Consider the following 18,604-nt stretch of genomic DNA (forward strand, 5'->3'; position numbering starts at 1 on the left):
TAAATGCAAGTAAAGAAAACTGTAAAAGGGGAAAAAGATCAAAACACTCCCATGGAATCTTGAACAAGCAAGATCTCTTCGTGTGGATCAAAGACCTTCAGAAATGGCTTTAGACGTTGTCCATTGATAGTGAAGCAATTGCCATTGTTCGGATAGACAATGTCTACCGCGCCGTGAGGATGAACCCTCTTTACAATGTACGGCCCCTTCCAACGAGATTTCGGCTTCCTAGGAAAAAGATACAGTCTTGAATTGTAGAGGAGCACTTTCTAATCAGGCACAAGATGTTTGTCAAGGATCTTCTTATCATGCAAGGCCTTCATTCGCTCATTCGCCAAGCGGGAATTATCGTAGGCCTCTCTCTTTATTTCTTTGAGCTCTGAAATCACTTCAACAGCATGCACATCTGACTCGTCGCAATCACCATGCATCTTGCAAGTATTGAACACATTCATTTCCAATGTCATATTCCCGAATGTGAGTTTCAGCACTCCACTTCGACAATTTATCAGTGCATTGAAGGTAGCAAGGAATGGGCACCCAAGGATGACAGGCGCCTGGTAAATAGTAGTGGCTAGCTGCTACATATCAAGAACTATAAAATCCATTGGATAGTAAAATTTGTCCACCTAGACCAACACATTCTCAACAATACCCCTCGGCACCTTGACTGATCTCTCAGGTAACTGTAGCTTGATGGAGGTATTTTTCAGTTCACCTAATCCCAACTGCTCATACACTGAGAATAGTAGCAACTTCACACTACTCCCCCAATCAAGTAGAGCTCTCCCAATGCGTGACTCAGCAATCATAATGGAAATGTGGAGAGAGCCGGGATCTCCAAACTTCTGAGGAGCTCACTCAATATCAATGCGCTGACTTGCTCCGTTAGGAAAGCTTTCTTCTTTACATTCAACTTCATCTTCACTTTGCACAAATCCTTTAGAAATTTTGTATATGAAGGAACTTGTTGTCTGGCATCCAAGAGTGGAATATTTATCTTTACTTGCTTGAAGATCTCCTGAATCTCAGTGTGGTATTTGTTCTTTTGGCCAGTTGCCAATCTTTGAGGATAGGGAACCACAGGTTGGTACCCCCTACTAGTTTCAGCATCTACACTCACATGCTTCTTCAGCTCTGGTCTCATTACCTCTGGTTCTTTTTCAGCTTCATTAGTCTCTGTTGCATCTTCAGGTGTAGGAGCAACTACCTGTGTGTCCATAGTCATCTCTGGTTGGGGAACTTCATTTCCCACTTCTCAAAGTAAGAACGGTCTTCACTGTTTCAAAAACCTCCTTTGAAACATTATGCACTTGTTGTTGTTGTTGTTGTTGCCAGTATACTTGAGGATTAGGCTGAGGTTGTGCTGGGAATTTCCCTTTCTCTAGAGTGCTCAATGTCATGCTTATCTTATTGATGGTGCCCCGCAAGTCATTTATGGCCTTAGTGTTCTGATTGTTTATGGTGGCCAGAATCTGCATGAATTGCTGAAGTGTGTTGGCAATTTGTGCCATACTGTCATCTAGAGATTTCTTCGCAGATAATTGAGGCTGAGAACTCTGTGCAACTACATGAGGCTGAAATCCTGGAGGTGCTACAAAAGGATAGCTCTGAGAACTCTGATACGACTAATATTGGTGCTAAGGAGCAGCCTGATGAAATGGCTGCTGAGAAGGTGGCGGAGACCGGCCAAGCTAATCATTCCTCCAAAATAAATTTGGGTGATTCCTCACTCCGGATTATATGTATTGGAAAAAGGCTGATTTTGTGCTTTATTTACCCAGTTCGCTAATTGCATCTGCTCAGAGCCACTCTCCTGAAATACTGGCATAATCGGGCAATCTTGGGTCTTATGATTTGAATAAGCGCATATAGAGCATACTTCTATTGTTTTCACAGCCTTCACATTTTCCATCTCCATAACCTTTAATCTTCTAGTCAATGCAGCTATTCGAGCTTGAATGTCAGTGCCCTCCTTAAGATCATATCTGCCCCCACCAGCAATAGCCCTCAGTGGTTGTGCTGTCAATGAAACTTGATCAGTGCGAGTGTTCCAGTATTGTGCGCACTCAACAAGATAGTCAAAAAATGGTAATGCTTCATCAGGTTCCTTGCTAAAGAATTCTCCATTGCACATAGTCAGAACAAACTGCATGCATTGTGAAGTGAGACCGGTGTAAAAATAATTCACCAATTTCCAGGATTCAAAACAGTGATGTGGACAGATGTTCACCAAATCCTTAAACATTTCCCAGCTGGCCTGGAAAGTCTCGTCAAATTTCTGATTGAACTGGCTAATCTGCTCTTGTAAATACTGAGTTCTCTGAAAAAGAAAATTTTTTATAAGAACTCATGCTGCATTTCAGACCAACTAGAGATAGATAAATTCATCAGTAGTGGCTCTATTGATAAAAGTAATACAAGCCAACTTAAATCTGTCAAGTGCTAATAAGGACTCTCAGAATCCATCCCGTGGAACTGAGGTATCACTGACATCATACCATGCTTAATAGAAAAATTAGGTGCATCATCAGGTTAAATAATGCATGATAGTGTAGTGGTGTGGGTGAGCTGCAAATAATCCCCAAGAGTGCGTGGTGCAGATGCAGCCATGGTTTGTTCAATTTCAATGTCCTCGTCTGTAGAAAAAACAGAAGAACTATCTATCTATGGGCTGTGTATACTACTCTCAGTGCTCGATGTAACTCTAACTAACCTATTTGAACTGTCTCTCATCCATAACATGAAACATCAGTCCAAATAGCATAAGTAAGGTTCAAGTGACGGAGTAGTAGGTGACAAATGAAATGTGTAATTAGAGATAAGATAATGAAAGAAACATTTGAGATAAAAATAAAAATGAAAATAATGAGTTTAAATTTAAGTCAAGCAATTATCCCCAGTAACGGCACAAAAACTTGACTCACTCAAAAATGAGCAGCACAAAGGTTATCCCAAGTGCAGGAGGATATCGTGTAATAATTAGGAATAAATTCCTAGATCGTCTCCTCAGAGAAAATTACTTAAAATCAAACTCGTTTAAAATAGTGAAAATATTTACAAAAAGAAAATAAAAATGAAGGCATGTGCAATGAATGGAAGAGTGCAACAAGAATGAAAAGGGCACTAGTCATGGACTAAATTCATATTTTTGGATTGTTGAGTGTCGAAATGAAATGAAATGGTTGCCCTCTAGTGAAGCTGCGAGATGTTGCTCGCCCTCTGTGAGACTAGCGAGATACATCTTGGGCAAGAAGGTTCCCGCCGTAGATGGTTTGGCAAGGCGTTTGCCCACCTACTTCTCCACTAGTCCTTCGCGTGCATGTTGGGGTCAATCTTGCCGACTATCTCTAGGTTGAGGAGCTTTGTGGTGGCTAGCGAAAATGCCAACGAATTGAATGGTGGTCATTGGTGGATTTATTCAGTCATGGTGAGGTATCGTGACGTTGGCGAGGAATGGCATTGAACAGGGCCTTCGTGGTTTGGGAACCACCTTGATGGTGATAGAAAGAGCCGCTGGTTCAGGCAGTGATCACCGACAGCCTTACTTGGCTCCTGGTTGGCTGACGAGATGTCCCTGTTGGCCACTGGACATCGCACAACTAGATCTCGACAGAACAACCTCCGCCGGCTCTATCCAACCACCTGTAGGAGTGGTCGGACATAGATGAGGCCGCTTGTGATGGGCGATGGGTAGCACTTGCTGTCGCGAGCTTCCTGGGTGCATGCAACCGTGCACCCATCACGCCACTATGCATGGCAGGCACAATAGGTGCATGTCCCCATGTGCACAGTGTCATGGATGAACATGGTTCTCTCGCCTTTTTTTTCCTCTCTTTTGCGGCAATAATATTAATTAAATAAAAGTATGAGGTAAAAATTTGAGAAACTTATTTGCTTCTTTGGAGGCAATATCATAAGTCGATGACCCCTTTATCCTAGAGAAAATACCACATGCATGCAAAGTTTGCATTTCTTGTTACTTCTACTGTCTCTGTCTCAACAGCTATACCTCGTCCAACCAAACGATTCCTTGAAGTAAACATTGTTTTGCATCGGTTTAATAAAATATCAAGAGTTCTGATAATAAAAAAATTTTTATCGGTTCTGATTGCTTATTGTATGGGCTGAACTTGAGTAAATCCACAATGATGCTATGGACCATGTTCATATGGGCATGTAGATGGACAAGGCCCACGGAAGGTCACCCAACAAGCAAACCACCTACACTCGCCAATCACAAGCCCACCATCGTTACAAGGTCTTGCAAAATAATTGGAAGCATAGAATGGCGAAGTAATCGAAAGTACAAATTGCACAGCTGCTAAAGCCAACTAGAAAAATCACAAATAAGAATTATCTGTCCCACATGTTTAACCCATTTGAACATGTGTCTCATCACGTGAGAAACAGTTTTTTTTTTAAAGATTCTATGTGTCTCATTTCAAATGTTTCTCACATGTGTCTCGTCACGTGAGAAACATTTGAACATGTGTCTAAAGCGGTAGGTGCCCTATAAGCAGGTGCCTCATTGTGTCCCATACTGCATATTATATTTTTATTATTTTAAATATTTTATATATATATATTTAAATATTTTTAAAAAATATAAATATATTAATAGTCAATTTCTTAACTATTAAAAAAAATTAAATGTATGAATGATTAAAATGAGAGGATAAATTGAAGAGACATAGTAGTATTATTATTTTTATTATTATTGAAGAGACACGTGAGGAGTTTTAACAATTTATTAAAAAAAAAAAATAGATTTTCAACCTTTTGTTATATAAGCAATTTGTATGTCTACCGGATATATCATTTTCTTGTAAAAAACATTTTGAGTAATTAGATTGTGTAAATGTTGAAAAAGAGTGATATCTATTATTAAAAGTTTAAGTTTTTTATATGATCCTATATTTACTCTTTTTCTTAAATGAGTAAGGGTGTAACCAGTCCGATTCGATACGGTTTTGGACATATTTTAGAACAGAAGCGGTATATATCGATTTTGAAATTTGAAGATTGGATACCACACCGATTACACCCTTAAACCGATACTTTCAGTTTTATCGATTATGGTCTGGTTAATATATATAATATAGTATATATATTAAAGTGATAATATATTGTAGTATATTATAATTGTATTATAGACTATAATGATATATTATAATATATAATATAGTCTTATATTATAGTATATTATAATATATAGTGATACAGTATTAACTAATAATACAATAGACTATAATGATAATATATAGTTATTTATATATGATTTTAAAATTTAATATTATATTAATTAATAATTTATCATATAATAGAAAATTATTTTATATATAAAAATTATACATAATATAAAAAATCTTATAAAAATTATTTTATACAATATAAAAAATTAAAATATATATCTATGAAACAGTCCGGTCTAATTCGGTCTAATGTTAGAAAAATAAAAACCGGAACCGGACTGATTTTGACCGGTTTTGTAAAAAATAGAGTTGATATCAGATCAGACCGAATCCACCAATTTTGTTGGTTTGGTTTACTGGTTCTTTTTTTCACCCTTAAAAATAAGTTTACAGCACTTACATAATTTATTAATGTAAATAGCATTTCCCTAAAGCAATACCAAAGGAATGAGATCAAACATCCTTGACCAAAGATTGGGTGAGGTGGGCACAATCACTAATCACTGACATATTCTAGATTATGGCGGGGGGGTTGGTTTTTTCACCATTTTGATTTGTTAAATTTAGAACATACAGAAGAAAAACTCTGCTTCGAGAAAGAAGTAAACAAACCGACCCATCTTATCCAAAAAAATCTGTTTTTTTTTTTTTTTTTCAAATAGTATTCACAATCTCACAGTAGCATATTAAACACGTACACGTACATTCCTCTTATTTCTAGTATTTTATATCCTTCAGCAACACGTCGAGGTGGGCTCTGACTCCAACGGAGTCAGAACGTCCATCTCCGACCTCTGACTCCGACTAAGAGATAGAGCACAAAATGTCCTCTGACTCCGACTCTGACTTTGATTGGAATCGAAGTTCGACTATAATTAGAGTTCAAAGCTCCGATTAGAGTTGAAGTGGCCTTACCCTACTCAGATTGGGTCTGAGCCCACGACCCAATATCTAAAGCCCAATCTGAAATTTAGATTGGTCCATCCCTATTTGAAAATATTTAAAACAAAACAAAATAATGTAAAAAAATAATTAAAAAATCTAAAATACTGTAAAAAAAAATAAGTTAAAAAGCTAAAATTTAAATATAATGACTAAACCATGTATAATACAAAAATAAGTGATTGAATGTGTTCAAACGATAAATTTAAATTTAAAACTATAAATTCGTAATAAATTTAAATTTACAGCATCAAAATATAAATAATGTTATAGATTTGATTTAAATAGACATAATCCCTCGCATCAGTCCGGACAGTCCATGCATTTGAATCAATGACCCGATAGTGATTTCATGCATAAAGTCTTATTCATCAAATGCACTATATTTTCTTTAATCATTTAACTATAGGCTTCTAAACTATCAACCAAGTGATACATGACATAAAATAGAACACATTATGAACTCATCTCCACCTCTAACTCTAACGAGTATTGCATGATGGTAATCATGGTATTTTATTTCTCACCAATAAAGAGGTCAGGGAGTTCTCCATCCCACGGTGCATCCATCTCAATCATCCATAATTAGTTTGGGATTCACAACTAGGTCTACAAAATCATATAAATTATAAATTAAATAATAAATACGTTAAAATTATGTAAATAATCATTTAAAACCATAAAGTTAACTGATTCAAGCTTATAGTTGGCATCAATGGTATCTACTCCAATGGGTATTGAACTTAACCAGTTCTGTGTGCAAATGAGGGTGTCGACGCTAGTCGTAGATAGTGAACTCCGATAAGCATCTAAGACACAACCTCCGATACTAAACACCAACTCAAAGGCAACAATTGTGATAGGAATGGCTAGTACATCCCTAGCTATTCGGAAAAAGACTAGAGACTAGCCAGAATTCACCTTTCACCAAGTTAATATCTGTAATGTTTCACTAAGTACCTCAATATCTTTCATAAAGTAATAGTCAACCTTAGACTTACACTGCATAATATTCCTTAATGTACGGTTTTAATGATATCGTCGTAACATAAAAACATTTGTGATTTTAAAAATAAATAAAACACAAAAACTAAATGTCTACTCGAGCCACACTCGAGCGAAGGCTCGAGTGAACAATCTTTGTGAAGTTCGCTCGAGCAACCCTAGAGCAATCATCGAGCAAACGTTGTCTGGAACCAAAATCCCAATTTTTCCAAAATCTAAATTCTCCAATTTTTAAATTTAACAGTCTAAAAATTGAAATCATTGAAATGCAAACAACAAATCATACACATTTCATAAATTTCAAACCACAATATGACAAATAAAGGATTTTGGAACTCTAAAATTCTAAAAAGTAATAAAAATAAAAAAAAAATAAAAAAAAAAAACCTAAATGAGTGAGTGAGCTTACAAATAATTTTTGGTTTGATAAACTTCGGAAGGTGTCTCGCGGCGGCCTTAGGTAACAGCAAACGGCAGGGAGGTGAAGCACAGTGTGGAGAGGAGAGAAATAAAGGGTGCATGGTGCAATTGAATGTGGCTACGTGAAATGGGAATTGTGAAAGTGAGTAGAGAAGAAGGGGATTTTGCATTTTGGACCCTCTTTTGAACAAAACGACGTCGTTTTGATTATGTGAGATTTAAAAAAAAATGGCAGAGTCCGGAGTAATTCGAAACCAACAAGAGCTCCAAACTCTAACTCCGATTTTCTAAATCTCTAACTCTGTCAAAATTAATATTGTCAAAGCTTAGACGGAATCAAAGTGGGCAGAGATTTTGCCCACACCTGGCAGCACATATGTTTCACCAGTGACAATTAAATCCAAAACTTTTAGGACTCTTTGTAAGAGTTAAATCCACAACCTTACTCTCCCCTTTATTAATAGTAAAGAGGGACATATCAATTAAAACTACAAGTCAACCGATCAAAATCTCTTATTACTAAATACCTAAATTTGAATGTTAGGTTCCACAATGAAAATGATTAATCATTCTCTGTTCTTGGAAAAACGTCATTTTTAAAAGAGTAATATTAGATAAAGTCTTAGGCAGATTTGGAAGGTAAGATTAGAATTTTATATTTTGTTTTAGTGTTTAAAATATTATATTTTAGTATTATTAATGTATTTGGATTTAAAAAAGTTGAATTGAAATTTAAAAAAGTTGAATTGTTTATTATATTTTGTATGAGAATTTAAAAAATATGTAATGATGAGATGATATGATATGAGAATTTTGTATCTCATCCCACTCCCAAACTTACTCTTAAAGATGCAAGACACACACTCTCTGAAAAAAAGTAAAATCCACCTTTAAAAAATGATTTTTTTATATAAATTTTAAATTTATCTTTTTTTTTTAAATAGAATAAATAAGACTTACACATTCTAAAACTACGAGAACATAAAAAATAATACCACAGAACCATAAACCCGAAACCCAGACAAAAGGATAATGCAATAATCCTCCCTGACCTACTTCAGAATTGCAATCAAAATAGAAGTTAGGAAGTGGTTGGAACGGGTGAGGAAGAGCCATCACGTGAATGCCAAGCAGTTAGGGCAGTATTTTAAATCTTTCCCTCTTTTATAATTTGAAATAAATAAATAAATAAATAAATCTAAAATAATATACAGTATACGTCGACTTTCGGTTGACTCGTAGAGCTTAGCTTAGGTGTGACTCTAAGCAGATAATTGCCATATGGCTTTTACTTACATAGTAATTAACGACTATATGTATATATAATAAATCCACCTTCCCGCATAAGCCAGCCGATTAACTTATTCTGATATTGTATTTAAATTTTTAAAAGAGTTTTTTACTTAGAGAAATTTTATTTGCAATCTTCAAGTGGAAACTGCATGTGCAGGCACATTATTAAATGAGAGAAAACATCATTTTAATAGGAATAATTTTGTAATTTTAAAAAATTTTAAAATTAAAATAGTCTAGACTTACATTGCAATTCTCATTTGAAGACTGTACCTAACATTGCTCTTAAACAATTGATAAGTATGTAAATAAAGCACACACTCCATGTCCTTGATATTATAAAAATTGATTTGTAAAAAATTTAAATTTTAAATTTCGATTGCAAATCAAATGTTGTCATGTTAATGACGGGAAATACATGGTTTATACACTGATTTATAAATGAGAAATGATACTTGCAATCGTAAGTGTGTAAATATATATTTTAAAAAAAAATTATATAAATTTTTCTTTTTTTTTATCATATTTGGTGGGTTATGAGATAGATTGGCATATGAGTTAACTCCTATATGTAACATTTATGTCGGTGGATATGGATTCCTTAAATATCTTAAGAATTAATGATGATCATTATCCTCAATTCAATAAATATCTTAAGGGTTTGAAGAGTTTTTATTAGAATTTAAGATTTAGATCCCGTTTGGATAGAGAAGTGATCTTATCTAATCATTATAATTTTCTTAAATTTTTACATAAAATATAATAAATAATTTAATTCTTTTAAATTTTTAAATAATAATAATATTAAAAAATAATATTTTAATAATACAAGTCACAATTTACACTTTTAAAATCATCAAATTTGCTTGCATATAAGCTTATAAATGTAAATGTCCAAATGAGAGATGATATGGAGGGAAATTGAACTTGCTGACCGTTTTGAATAAAAAATTTGAACTTGAAAACAAAGAAATTGACCAAATGATGACCTTCCTTCTTGTGTTACCAGGAAAATGATAGTATGTCCTATAGTTTTTTCTTTCATTTTGACCGTTCATATATTTAATTTTTTTAATTATTTTTTAACTTAATGATTAATGAAGTGATTATTAGTGTATTAGTATATTTTATTTTTTAAAAATATTTAAAAAAATATACAAAAAAATAAAAAAAGTACAATTTGTATAAGAATAATTTTATATACAATCATGGAATGTGTAAATACTGTATAATTTTTTTGAAAAAAAATAAGGTCTACTATTAAAAAATTAATTTTTTTTATGTAAATCCTATATTAACTCACTTTTTTTAAAGAGGTTACACGATATTTAAACATTTCACGATTACAAATATCATTTTTCTTAATACAACGAGACACCAACGGTCACAAGTGGGAGAGATAGTAGCATTGCTACTGTAGCAATGTCCTATAACTGAATGGAAGGGGGGAGGAGGAGCATTGATTGATTGGAACCCCTCATTTCCAACCCTCCTCGTAAAAGGAATCTTTTATTTAAAGAATAATACTAGATATAAGTTTTAAATAGATAAGTCTCATATAAGATTTTTATAAAATAATAAGTCCCACAAATAAAGAGTAGTTTTTTTTTCACTTTTTTAAAGTAGAATCTATTTTTTTATAAAAACTTATATGAGATTTATCTATTTGAAACTTGTACAAATTATTTTTCTCGTTTAAAACCCCTACTCCCTTACACTTTTTTTTTTTTTCTCTTTTCATAACCTATACATATTTAATTATTTGACAGTAACCATTCAAATTTCAAACAACTTTTATAATTTTATTTAAACAGCTTTTGTAATATCGTGGTCCAAAACAGCATCCAAAAATCCATACTACGTTGGAATCGAGGCAGGGCAGAAGCTGAACAACCAGACATAATAATAGTCACAAGCGCACAAGGCTGCCTGGCTCACTCACTCTCTGGCTCTGGACATCGGAGATAAGTTTAACCTCAACTGCACAAAGTACCATTTTTTGCAGCATTGTTGGGTCTAGGGTAGCATTCTTAAAGCCTCGTTTGTAATTGAAAATGTTTCGTTTGATCTTATTTTATTTTAATATTTAAATATTATTTAAATATAAATATTTTTTAATTTTAAATCTTAATTTTTTATCATATAATCACTATTTAATTATTATAATTTTTTTAAAATTTTAAATAAAATATAAAAAATAATTTAAAATTTTCAAATCATAAGGTAAAAAATTATATTTTAATAATATTTTAACTTTATAATATTTTTAATTAATTTTTTCTCTAATCTTTTCTAAAATCTTATAAAATATTTTAACTCAAATTATTTTACTATTATTTATATTTATCATCTCATCTCATTTCATTTCAACATCCAAATGCAAGGCTACGTTTGAATGTTGAGCTTAATTGAGTTCTTCATAAATAGTAGTGAGTTAAGATGGTAGAGTGAGTTTTGTAGAGTCTACCTAAGATGAGTTTAAATGTGTGTTTAGATATTAAGATGAGTTTAGATGTATTTATAAAAAGGTAAAAAAAATTATAAGTCCCACATATAAATAAGCGTTAAATTGAAAAAAGTTATAGGTCCCACATGTAAAAAGGCTTTGAATTGAAATGAATTTAATAATTTGAGAATTAGGTATTTTAATGTTAGACTTAGCTTAAAATTAAACTCAACTAAGTTAAACTCAAGACGAGTTTAACAATCAAACGAGACCTAAGGTTGCGTTTGGATGTTAAAGTGAGTTGAGTTGAGATGATAAAATATTGTTAGAATATTATTTTTTAATATTATTATTATTTTAGAATTTAAAAAAATTGAATTGTTTATTATATTTTATATTGAGATTTGAAAAAGTTGTAATGATGAGTTGAGATGAGTTGAGAGATGTTTGTGATCCAAACGAAGCCTAAATCTCACAAATTTGGACAATGTTTTAGGGTATATGTGTATGTTAATAGTTTGTAAATAGTAATGAACTATTTATAAATAATAGTTAAATAATATGAAAGTCTCAACATTCAAATACAATCTTAGATACAAAATTTTATAAAACAAAAAATTATGACGTAACTTAATGCAATAGTATAATACGGCATAATTACTCTATAATAAATAAAATTTTACAATTTAATAAATCATATTGAACTATATGATTTATTGAAGTAAACTTATAAAATATTTCACTCTTGGAGGGAGACACCCAAATACCCAATTCTCCCCAAAATCATCTTTTGTTTTTGTCACAAATGACCTTTCTTTATCACAAAGTTGATTTTCTTTAATCATACAAAGAGGACTATTGCAAGAAATGAGAGGGTGGAGAAAACTAAGCAAGAAATGGGTACATAATGAAGTCTCCCTAATAAGTTACATCCCTAATGAAAACCTATCTCCACCATATGAAAATAAAATTAAAAAAAAATGTACACTAACTACGGCCCGTACGAACCGGGTTCACTTCATCCTTGTCTCCGGTTCTTCTCCTAATCTTCTCTTTTCCCTCGTAATCCTTTTTCCTTTTTTTTTTTTTCTTTTTTTCTCAAAATCTGGACACTGCAGGAGGAGCCAAACCGGACTCGGAGACGCCAGAAGGTTCCTTCTTCCGCCGCATCTCCAGCACTTTACGGTGATGGTTGGAGTGCAATTCGCTCGAGAAAGTAGGGCTACACGCGGGTCTATATTCCGGTAGGAGCCGACCGGACTTATACCGGACCCCACAAGCATTGCACAGTGTCTTGGCTCCGCGTGGGCCCGTTCTCCACTGTGGGGTCTTCTGGACACCGCAATGGCTGCACCGCCTCGGCGTCTGCGCCGCACCTCCACCAGACGCCGCCTCCCCAATCGCTTTCTTCTTCTGCTTCTTCTCCGGTTGTTTTTCCTCCGAGTAAAATTGCTCGACAGGTCCCTCGTACTGGGCAGCGTTGGGGTATACGAGCCAAGAGCTTGAAGGGGACGACGAAGAAGTCGAGGAGGTTGAACTCGCGGACGACTCGGTCAGCGAAGGGGACCCGAGGCACCAAACTCGGCCGCTGGTTCTGGCGCGCTTGCTTCTTGCCTTGGCCGGAACAGGAGTTTTGAAACACGGCTTTGCCTGTTCCGGTTCTGGTTCTGGTTCAGGCCCTTCGTTCATAGGCTTTTCAGTTGAAATTCCGCCTGGGAAAGGCGTGCAGAATTCCGAGAAAGATTCCTCGACGAAGTGGGATAGCCATTCAAGGTTCGCTAAATCTTCTGCCTGTTTAAAAAGACAGTACCTTTTGGTCAGTAACTACCATGAAAATCTTCACTTTTTTCTCAGAGATGGGGGAGGGGGGGAGAAAGTAAGTACCGGAACAATTAGTTCGGAGCCAAACTCGTCTTTGGCAGAGATAACGATGTTGGTGGTGGAATTTTGGCGGTCTTGTCGAGGGGAAACAGAGACAAAGCCTTTATCTTCTTCCTCTTCATCTTCCTCTGCCGGCTCTTCATTCACAAATCCTTCTTCATTAGACAAGTCAAGAAGTTCGTCCACAAAAAAGTCGTCACAAACAACGCCATTTTGTCCATTCACAGGCCATAAATCCTCCAAAACCGCTTGTGGGGTTTTCACGGCCATTTCCATCCTACAACTGGTTTTCAACGCCGCTTCCGCGCATTCCATTTCCGTTTCTGACTAAACAAACACAGATTAAATCCCAAAATATTTTAAAACGAAAAGGAAAAGAAAAAGCTCTAAGAAAGTCCAAAAACTCTTACCTGTGTATAGAAGAAGGACCAGTTGGAATGGAAGAGAAGTGGTGGTAGAGTTTGAAAGAGGAGTGAGGAATGGAGGAAGAAAAGATGTGGAATTGGGAGAAAAAAGGATGGTGGTGAATTCGGTAAAGCATTGATTGAGGGCTGAAAAGAGTCCGTAGAACTACTAAAAAGTGCCCGTTCCCTCTCTCTCTCTCTCTCTCTCTCTTAAATATACTACGTTTATTTCTCTTTACTGTGTATTCATACTCTGGTTATAAACGTATTTTTTTTAAGCGTAATAAACGTATTTAGAGTACTTTGATAATAACGATACTGTAGTTCTTTCAATGGAAGAACTATTTCCGCAACTTTTCCACCAAATTTATGAATCTTCCTACCACATTAAAAAAAACTCCCAAGTTTTGAAAGAGGAGATGTCTGTGGTTGGATTAATTCATATGGTGTTGTCAGTCCTATCAAAAATTTATGTTTGTGAGTTATGACCACCTGCGAAAACACCACCTTATCTATTTATATTTTTTATTTTTTGAATAATACTAATTACAAATTTCAAATAAACTAATCCTATATAAGCCATTCGTAAAAAATGAGTCATATTGATAAAAAAAATAATGGATAGTGCTACAACTCCCGCTTGGGGCTCCCGCTGGGGGCTGTAGCATATATTTATTTGTGTTTTTTTTTAAATTGTTTTTTATATAATTTTTTTAATATTTTTTAATATTTTTAAAATATAAAATAAATATAAAATATTATTAAAAACACTTTCTTAATCAAGAAGTAAAAAAAAATTATTAAAAAATACTTCCTTAATTATGAAGTAAAATAAAAAATATTAAAAATATATTTTTTATTTTACTTCTTGATTAAGAAAGTATTATTTAATAATATTATGAATTTTTTTATTTTTTAAAAATATTAAAAATTATTAAAAACATCTATATAAAAAAGAATTAAAAAATACACATATAAAATACACTAAAGCTCCAGCGGGAGCCCCCAGCGGGAGCTCCAGCATTTTCCAAAAATAATTTTTTTATACTATTTTTAGGTGGGTCTACTTTTTTACGAATATTTGTATAAGATTTATATGCTTAGAATTTGTACAAATCATTTATCATATTTTGTCCTCTATTTTTGCTTTAAGTTTTTCTTATGATTTTAGATGTTTTTGGCCCATTTTTCTTGATGGGATGTTACCTTTGGAAAAATTCGATTAGATAAACTTAATTTATTTAGAGTCAATAAAAAATAGAAAATTTTAAACGCTCTCGAGATTGATTCAATAACTCATCTAATTAATTTCAATATCATCAAACCCAAACACAAAAACTCTAATATCACAAAACCCAATCACAAAAGCTTAATATGTAATTACAAAAAAAAAAAAAAATTACCTTTGAGGGGGCATTGGGCGGACTCAGCAGAGAGGCAAAGTGAGGCCAAGAGAGTTGAGACTTGAGAGAAGAGAGAGTGAGAGAAGAGAGAGTTGAGAGATTAGAGACTTGAGAGTTGAGAGACAAGAGACTCCAGAGTGAGAAGGGGCGAGGCCGCAAGGCAGAGACGAAGACAAGAGAGTGAGCCGTGAGCGAACGACAGAGAGAATGACGCAGAACGAGATGAGAGGGAGAATAAGACTTTAGGAATTAGGGTTTAGTTATATGGGAAACGACGCCGTTTCTTATTAATTTAATATTTTCAATGTATTTTGATGATTTAGAAAATTGATGATTTAGAAAATTGATTTAATTTACTATAATCTAATATATTAGACTATATAATAGTATTAACTATTAATATTAGACTATTAGTATAATTATATATTAGTATTAGTTATGATGATTTAGTATAACTAAACCAGTATAAGTATAACTATAGTCTATAATAAACTATTACTCTATTAGTATTAGTTAAATAGTTATAGATTTATATATTAGTATAGCTATATAATATATTAGACTATATAATAGTATTAATATTAGACTATTAGTATAGTAACTATAGTTATATATTAGTATTAGTTATAAACTATATATTAGTATTAGTTATAAATTTTTAGTGATTTAGTATAACTATATTAGTATAAGTATAACTATGGTCTATATTAAAATATTGGTATTAGTTAAATTGTTGTAAACTTATATATTAGTATTAGTTATAAACTATATATTAGTATTAGTTATAAACTTTTAGTGATTTAGTATAACTATATTAGTATAAGTATAACTATGGTCTATATTAAAATATTGGTATTAGTTAAATTGTTGTAAACTTATATATTAGTATGACTATATAATATATTAGACTATATAATAGTATTTATATTATACTATATAATAATATTAATATTAGACTATTAGTATAGCTATATATTAGTATTAATTATAAACTTTTAGTGATTTAATATAACTATATTAATTATAAGTATAACTATAGTCTATATTATATTTGTAATATATATATATATTGAATCATTGATATATATTTTTGAAATAGATTTAATATACTATATTAGACTATATAATAGTATTAATATTAGACTATTAGTATAGTTATTTATTAGTATTAGTGATAGTGATTTAATATAACTATAGCCTATATTAAACTATTAGTATTAGTTAAATAGTTGTAGACTTATATATTAGTATAGCTATATAATATATTAGACTATATAATAGTATTAATATTTGACTATTAGTGTAGTTATATATTAGTATTAGTTATAAACTATATATTAGTATTAGTTATAAACTATATATTAGTATTAGTTATAAACTTTTAGTGATTTAATATAACTATATTAGTATAAGTATAACTATGATTTATATTAAAATATTGGTATTAGTTAAATAGTTGTAGACTTATATATTCGTATGGCTATATAATATATTAGACTATATAATAGTATTAATATAAGACTATTAGTATAGGTATATATTAGTATTAGTTATAAACTATATATTAGTATTAGCTATAAACTTATATATTAGTATACTATATAAATTATTAGACTACATAATAGTATTAATATTAGACTATTAGTATAATTATATATTGTTATTAGTTATAAACTTATAGTGATTTAGTATAACTATATTAGTATAAGTATAATTATAGTCTATATTAGAATATTATTATAGTTATATATTAGTATTAGTTATAAACTATATATTAGTATAGCTATATAATATATGATCAATTAAAATTTTATTTTTAAGATTAAAATTTTATTTTATAATAATATTATCTTATATATAATTGTATTAATAGCATATGATCAAACAAATTATAAATGTTCACATTTAAGATTAACATTTTATGTTAAAATTTATAAATTATAATATGAAATTATTATGTTAAAATTTCACATATAATTATACATTATATATAAAACTTATATATAAAATATTATTTTTTATATATTTTTTTTATCAACCGGTCCGGAAAATCGTAAAACAGGAACCGGACCAATTCCGGCCGGTTTTTACATTACAAGAACCGGTCTCGGATAAGTTTTTCGATTTAAATTTACACCCTTACGTACGGTTTCTATTGGAAAACTACATGTACAAGTCTAGTAAATTTTATCTTTAAAATTTTTTAAAATTACAATAATATCTTTGTTAAAATGGTATTTTTTTCTATTTAATGAAATATTTACACAGATAATCTCCATTTAGAAATTACAAATAGAATTTCTCTTATTTAATTTCCTGCACATTGTTTTTTTAACGTAATTAATGCTCAAAGCCCTTTGATGATCTATAGATAGCTCGTCATGGAATTACGTACTCCTTTTAAAAAATTCTACACAATTATCATACAACTCGTTATCTAATATTATCATTGAATAATAAAATAATAATATTTTTTTTTTTATCTACATTAAAAATATTTTTTTATTATTATAATCATGTAGTACCACTAAGCCAATTGTGTATTAATTACACGCAGCAGTGTTTAGCCATGATCTTGATGGTGTGTACTATTAATTTGTTGTTTCTTTTATGGTCAATATGATTTCAATATGGAAACTCCAATAAATGCTCAAATACATTAGGTACAGCGTAGAAATAAATAATAAATAAATAAATAAACTAATTAAATAGTGGCACGTTGAGCAATATCTAAACATCTACACAAAATCAAAAGCAAAAATTACAACATAATTAATGCTACTCATGATAGAGGTGATGACAAAGTGTGTGAAAAAAACTTAGGGATGTACAATTAGTTTGGAAGAGTAATGCAGTGGCGCGTCATGGCGACCGACCAAGCACCTTGACATGATGATCACTAGCTCAAATCATCCACGCTTCAATCAGTGAGGGCACGAAACAAGTGGTTGCGGGTGGTAATTAACAAGGAAGCGATCGAGCAAGTTTGGTAGGTGTGTGGGATGTGGTGATCAGCTTCAACGGGCTAGGGTTTTCAGAGAGATATGTCGTGCGTGTGAGGTTCAAGCATAGCATGCATGTATATATAGCTCACCTGCCAATCAAAAGGGGTTGGGGCTGGGGCTTTGCTCTACAACGAGAGAATCAAGATCATGAGATAAGCAAAGGTGATAATAGAGGTTAGAATTGCGTAAATCTAAGCAAATCTCATAACAAAGCAAAATGATCTAAAAATGAGAGGAGAAATTGCATTTGTATGTTAAACTGAGTTGAATTGAGTTGGAATAAAAGTTGAAAATTGAATAAAATATTGTTAGAATATTATTATTATTTTAAAATTTAAAAAAATTGAATCGTTTATTATATTTTGTGTTGAAATTTGATAAAGTTGTAATGATTAGATATATAAGATGAGTTTAGATGAGTTTTAAATCTAAACTGGCCCTAAAAAGGAGGTTGACGGTCGAGTCGGGAAATGATCAATTCAACTAGAAAGGTGCAGAAGACGGGGGCACTATGTTAGGTTGGCAACTGTTAAAGGTGTGAAGTACTGTAATAGGGTGTTGTGGAACAAGAGAGAGGCCGGTAGTGTACATGAATATTATTGCTTCTGTT

The 18,604-nt window shown here is 32.0% G+C and overlaps 2 protein-coding genes across 3 annotated transcripts; both read right to left on the reverse strand.

Annotated features, from left to right (window-relative positions):
* Window positions 1-269: 269 nt before the first annotated feature.
* On the reverse strand, window positions 270-1,228 carry LOC118349215. The gene is made up of 3 exons (XM_035692833.1): window positions 1,124-1,228; window positions 666-848; window positions 270-581 (listed from the first exon to the last, which is right to left on the reverse strand). Exons 1-3 carry the CDS (start codon window positions 1,226-1,228, stop codon window positions 270-272), a joined length of 600 nt encoding a protein of 199 aa, XP_035548726.1.
* An 11,149-nt stretch (window positions 1,229-12,377) lies between these two features.
* Window positions 12,378-13,789, reverse strand: LOC108983653 (GATA transcription factor 5). Of its 2 annotated transcripts, none has more exons than XM_018955358.2 (3): window positions 13,593-13,789; window positions 13,186-13,509; window positions 12,378-13,092 (listed from the first exon to the last, which is right to left on the reverse strand). In XM_018955358.2, the coding sequence occupies exons 2-3, from the start codon at window positions 13,495-13,497 to the stop codon at window positions 12,400-12,402; spliced, it is 1,005 nt and encodes a 334-aa protein (XP_018810903.1). In that variant the 5' UTR covers window positions 13,498-13,509; window positions 13,593-13,789; the 3' UTR covers window positions 12,378-12,399. The 2 variants fall into 2 exon arrangements, with proteins under 2 accessions (XP_018810903.1, XP_018810904.1); XM_018955359.2 differs by having other exon boundaries at window positions 13,186-13,505; window positions 13,593-13,748.
* Between the last annotated feature and the right edge of the window lie 4,815 nt (window positions 13,790-18,604).

This window comes from Juglans regia, chromosome 8 (genome assembly GCF_001411555.2).
Source record: "Juglans regia cultivar Chandler chromosome 8, Walnut 2.0, whole genome shotgun sequence".
Classification (NCBI taxonomy): Eukaryota; Viridiplantae; Streptophyta; class Magnoliopsida; order Fagales; family Juglandaceae; genus Juglans; species Juglans regia.

What these genes read in the sequence shown, in the direction of transcription:
- LOC118349215 (XM_035692833.1), bottom strand. Translation starts at nt 1,228, where the DNA reads ATGACTATGGACACACAGGTAGTTGCTCCTACACCTGAAGATGCAACA. An exon ending in GACCAGAGCTGAAGAAGCAT is followed by an intron (nt 849 to 1,123) that starts GTGAGTGTAGAT and finishes TGAGCTCCTCAG; the next exon opens with AAGTTTGGAGATCCCGGCTC. An exon ending in TACCTGAGAGATCAGTCAAG is followed by an intron (nt 582 to 665) that starts GTGCCGAGGGGT and finishes CTTGATATGTAG; the next exon opens with CAGCTAGCCACTACTATTTA.
- LOC108983653 (XM_018955358.2), bottom strand. Translation starts at nt 13,497, where the DNA reads ATGGAATGCGCGGAAGCGGCGTTGAAAACCAGTTGTAGGATGGAAATG. An exon ending in GCTCCGAACTAATTGTTCCG is followed by an intron (nt 13,093 to 13,185) that starts GTACTTACTTTC and finishes CTTTTTAAACAG; the next exon opens with GCAGAAGATTTAGCGAACCT.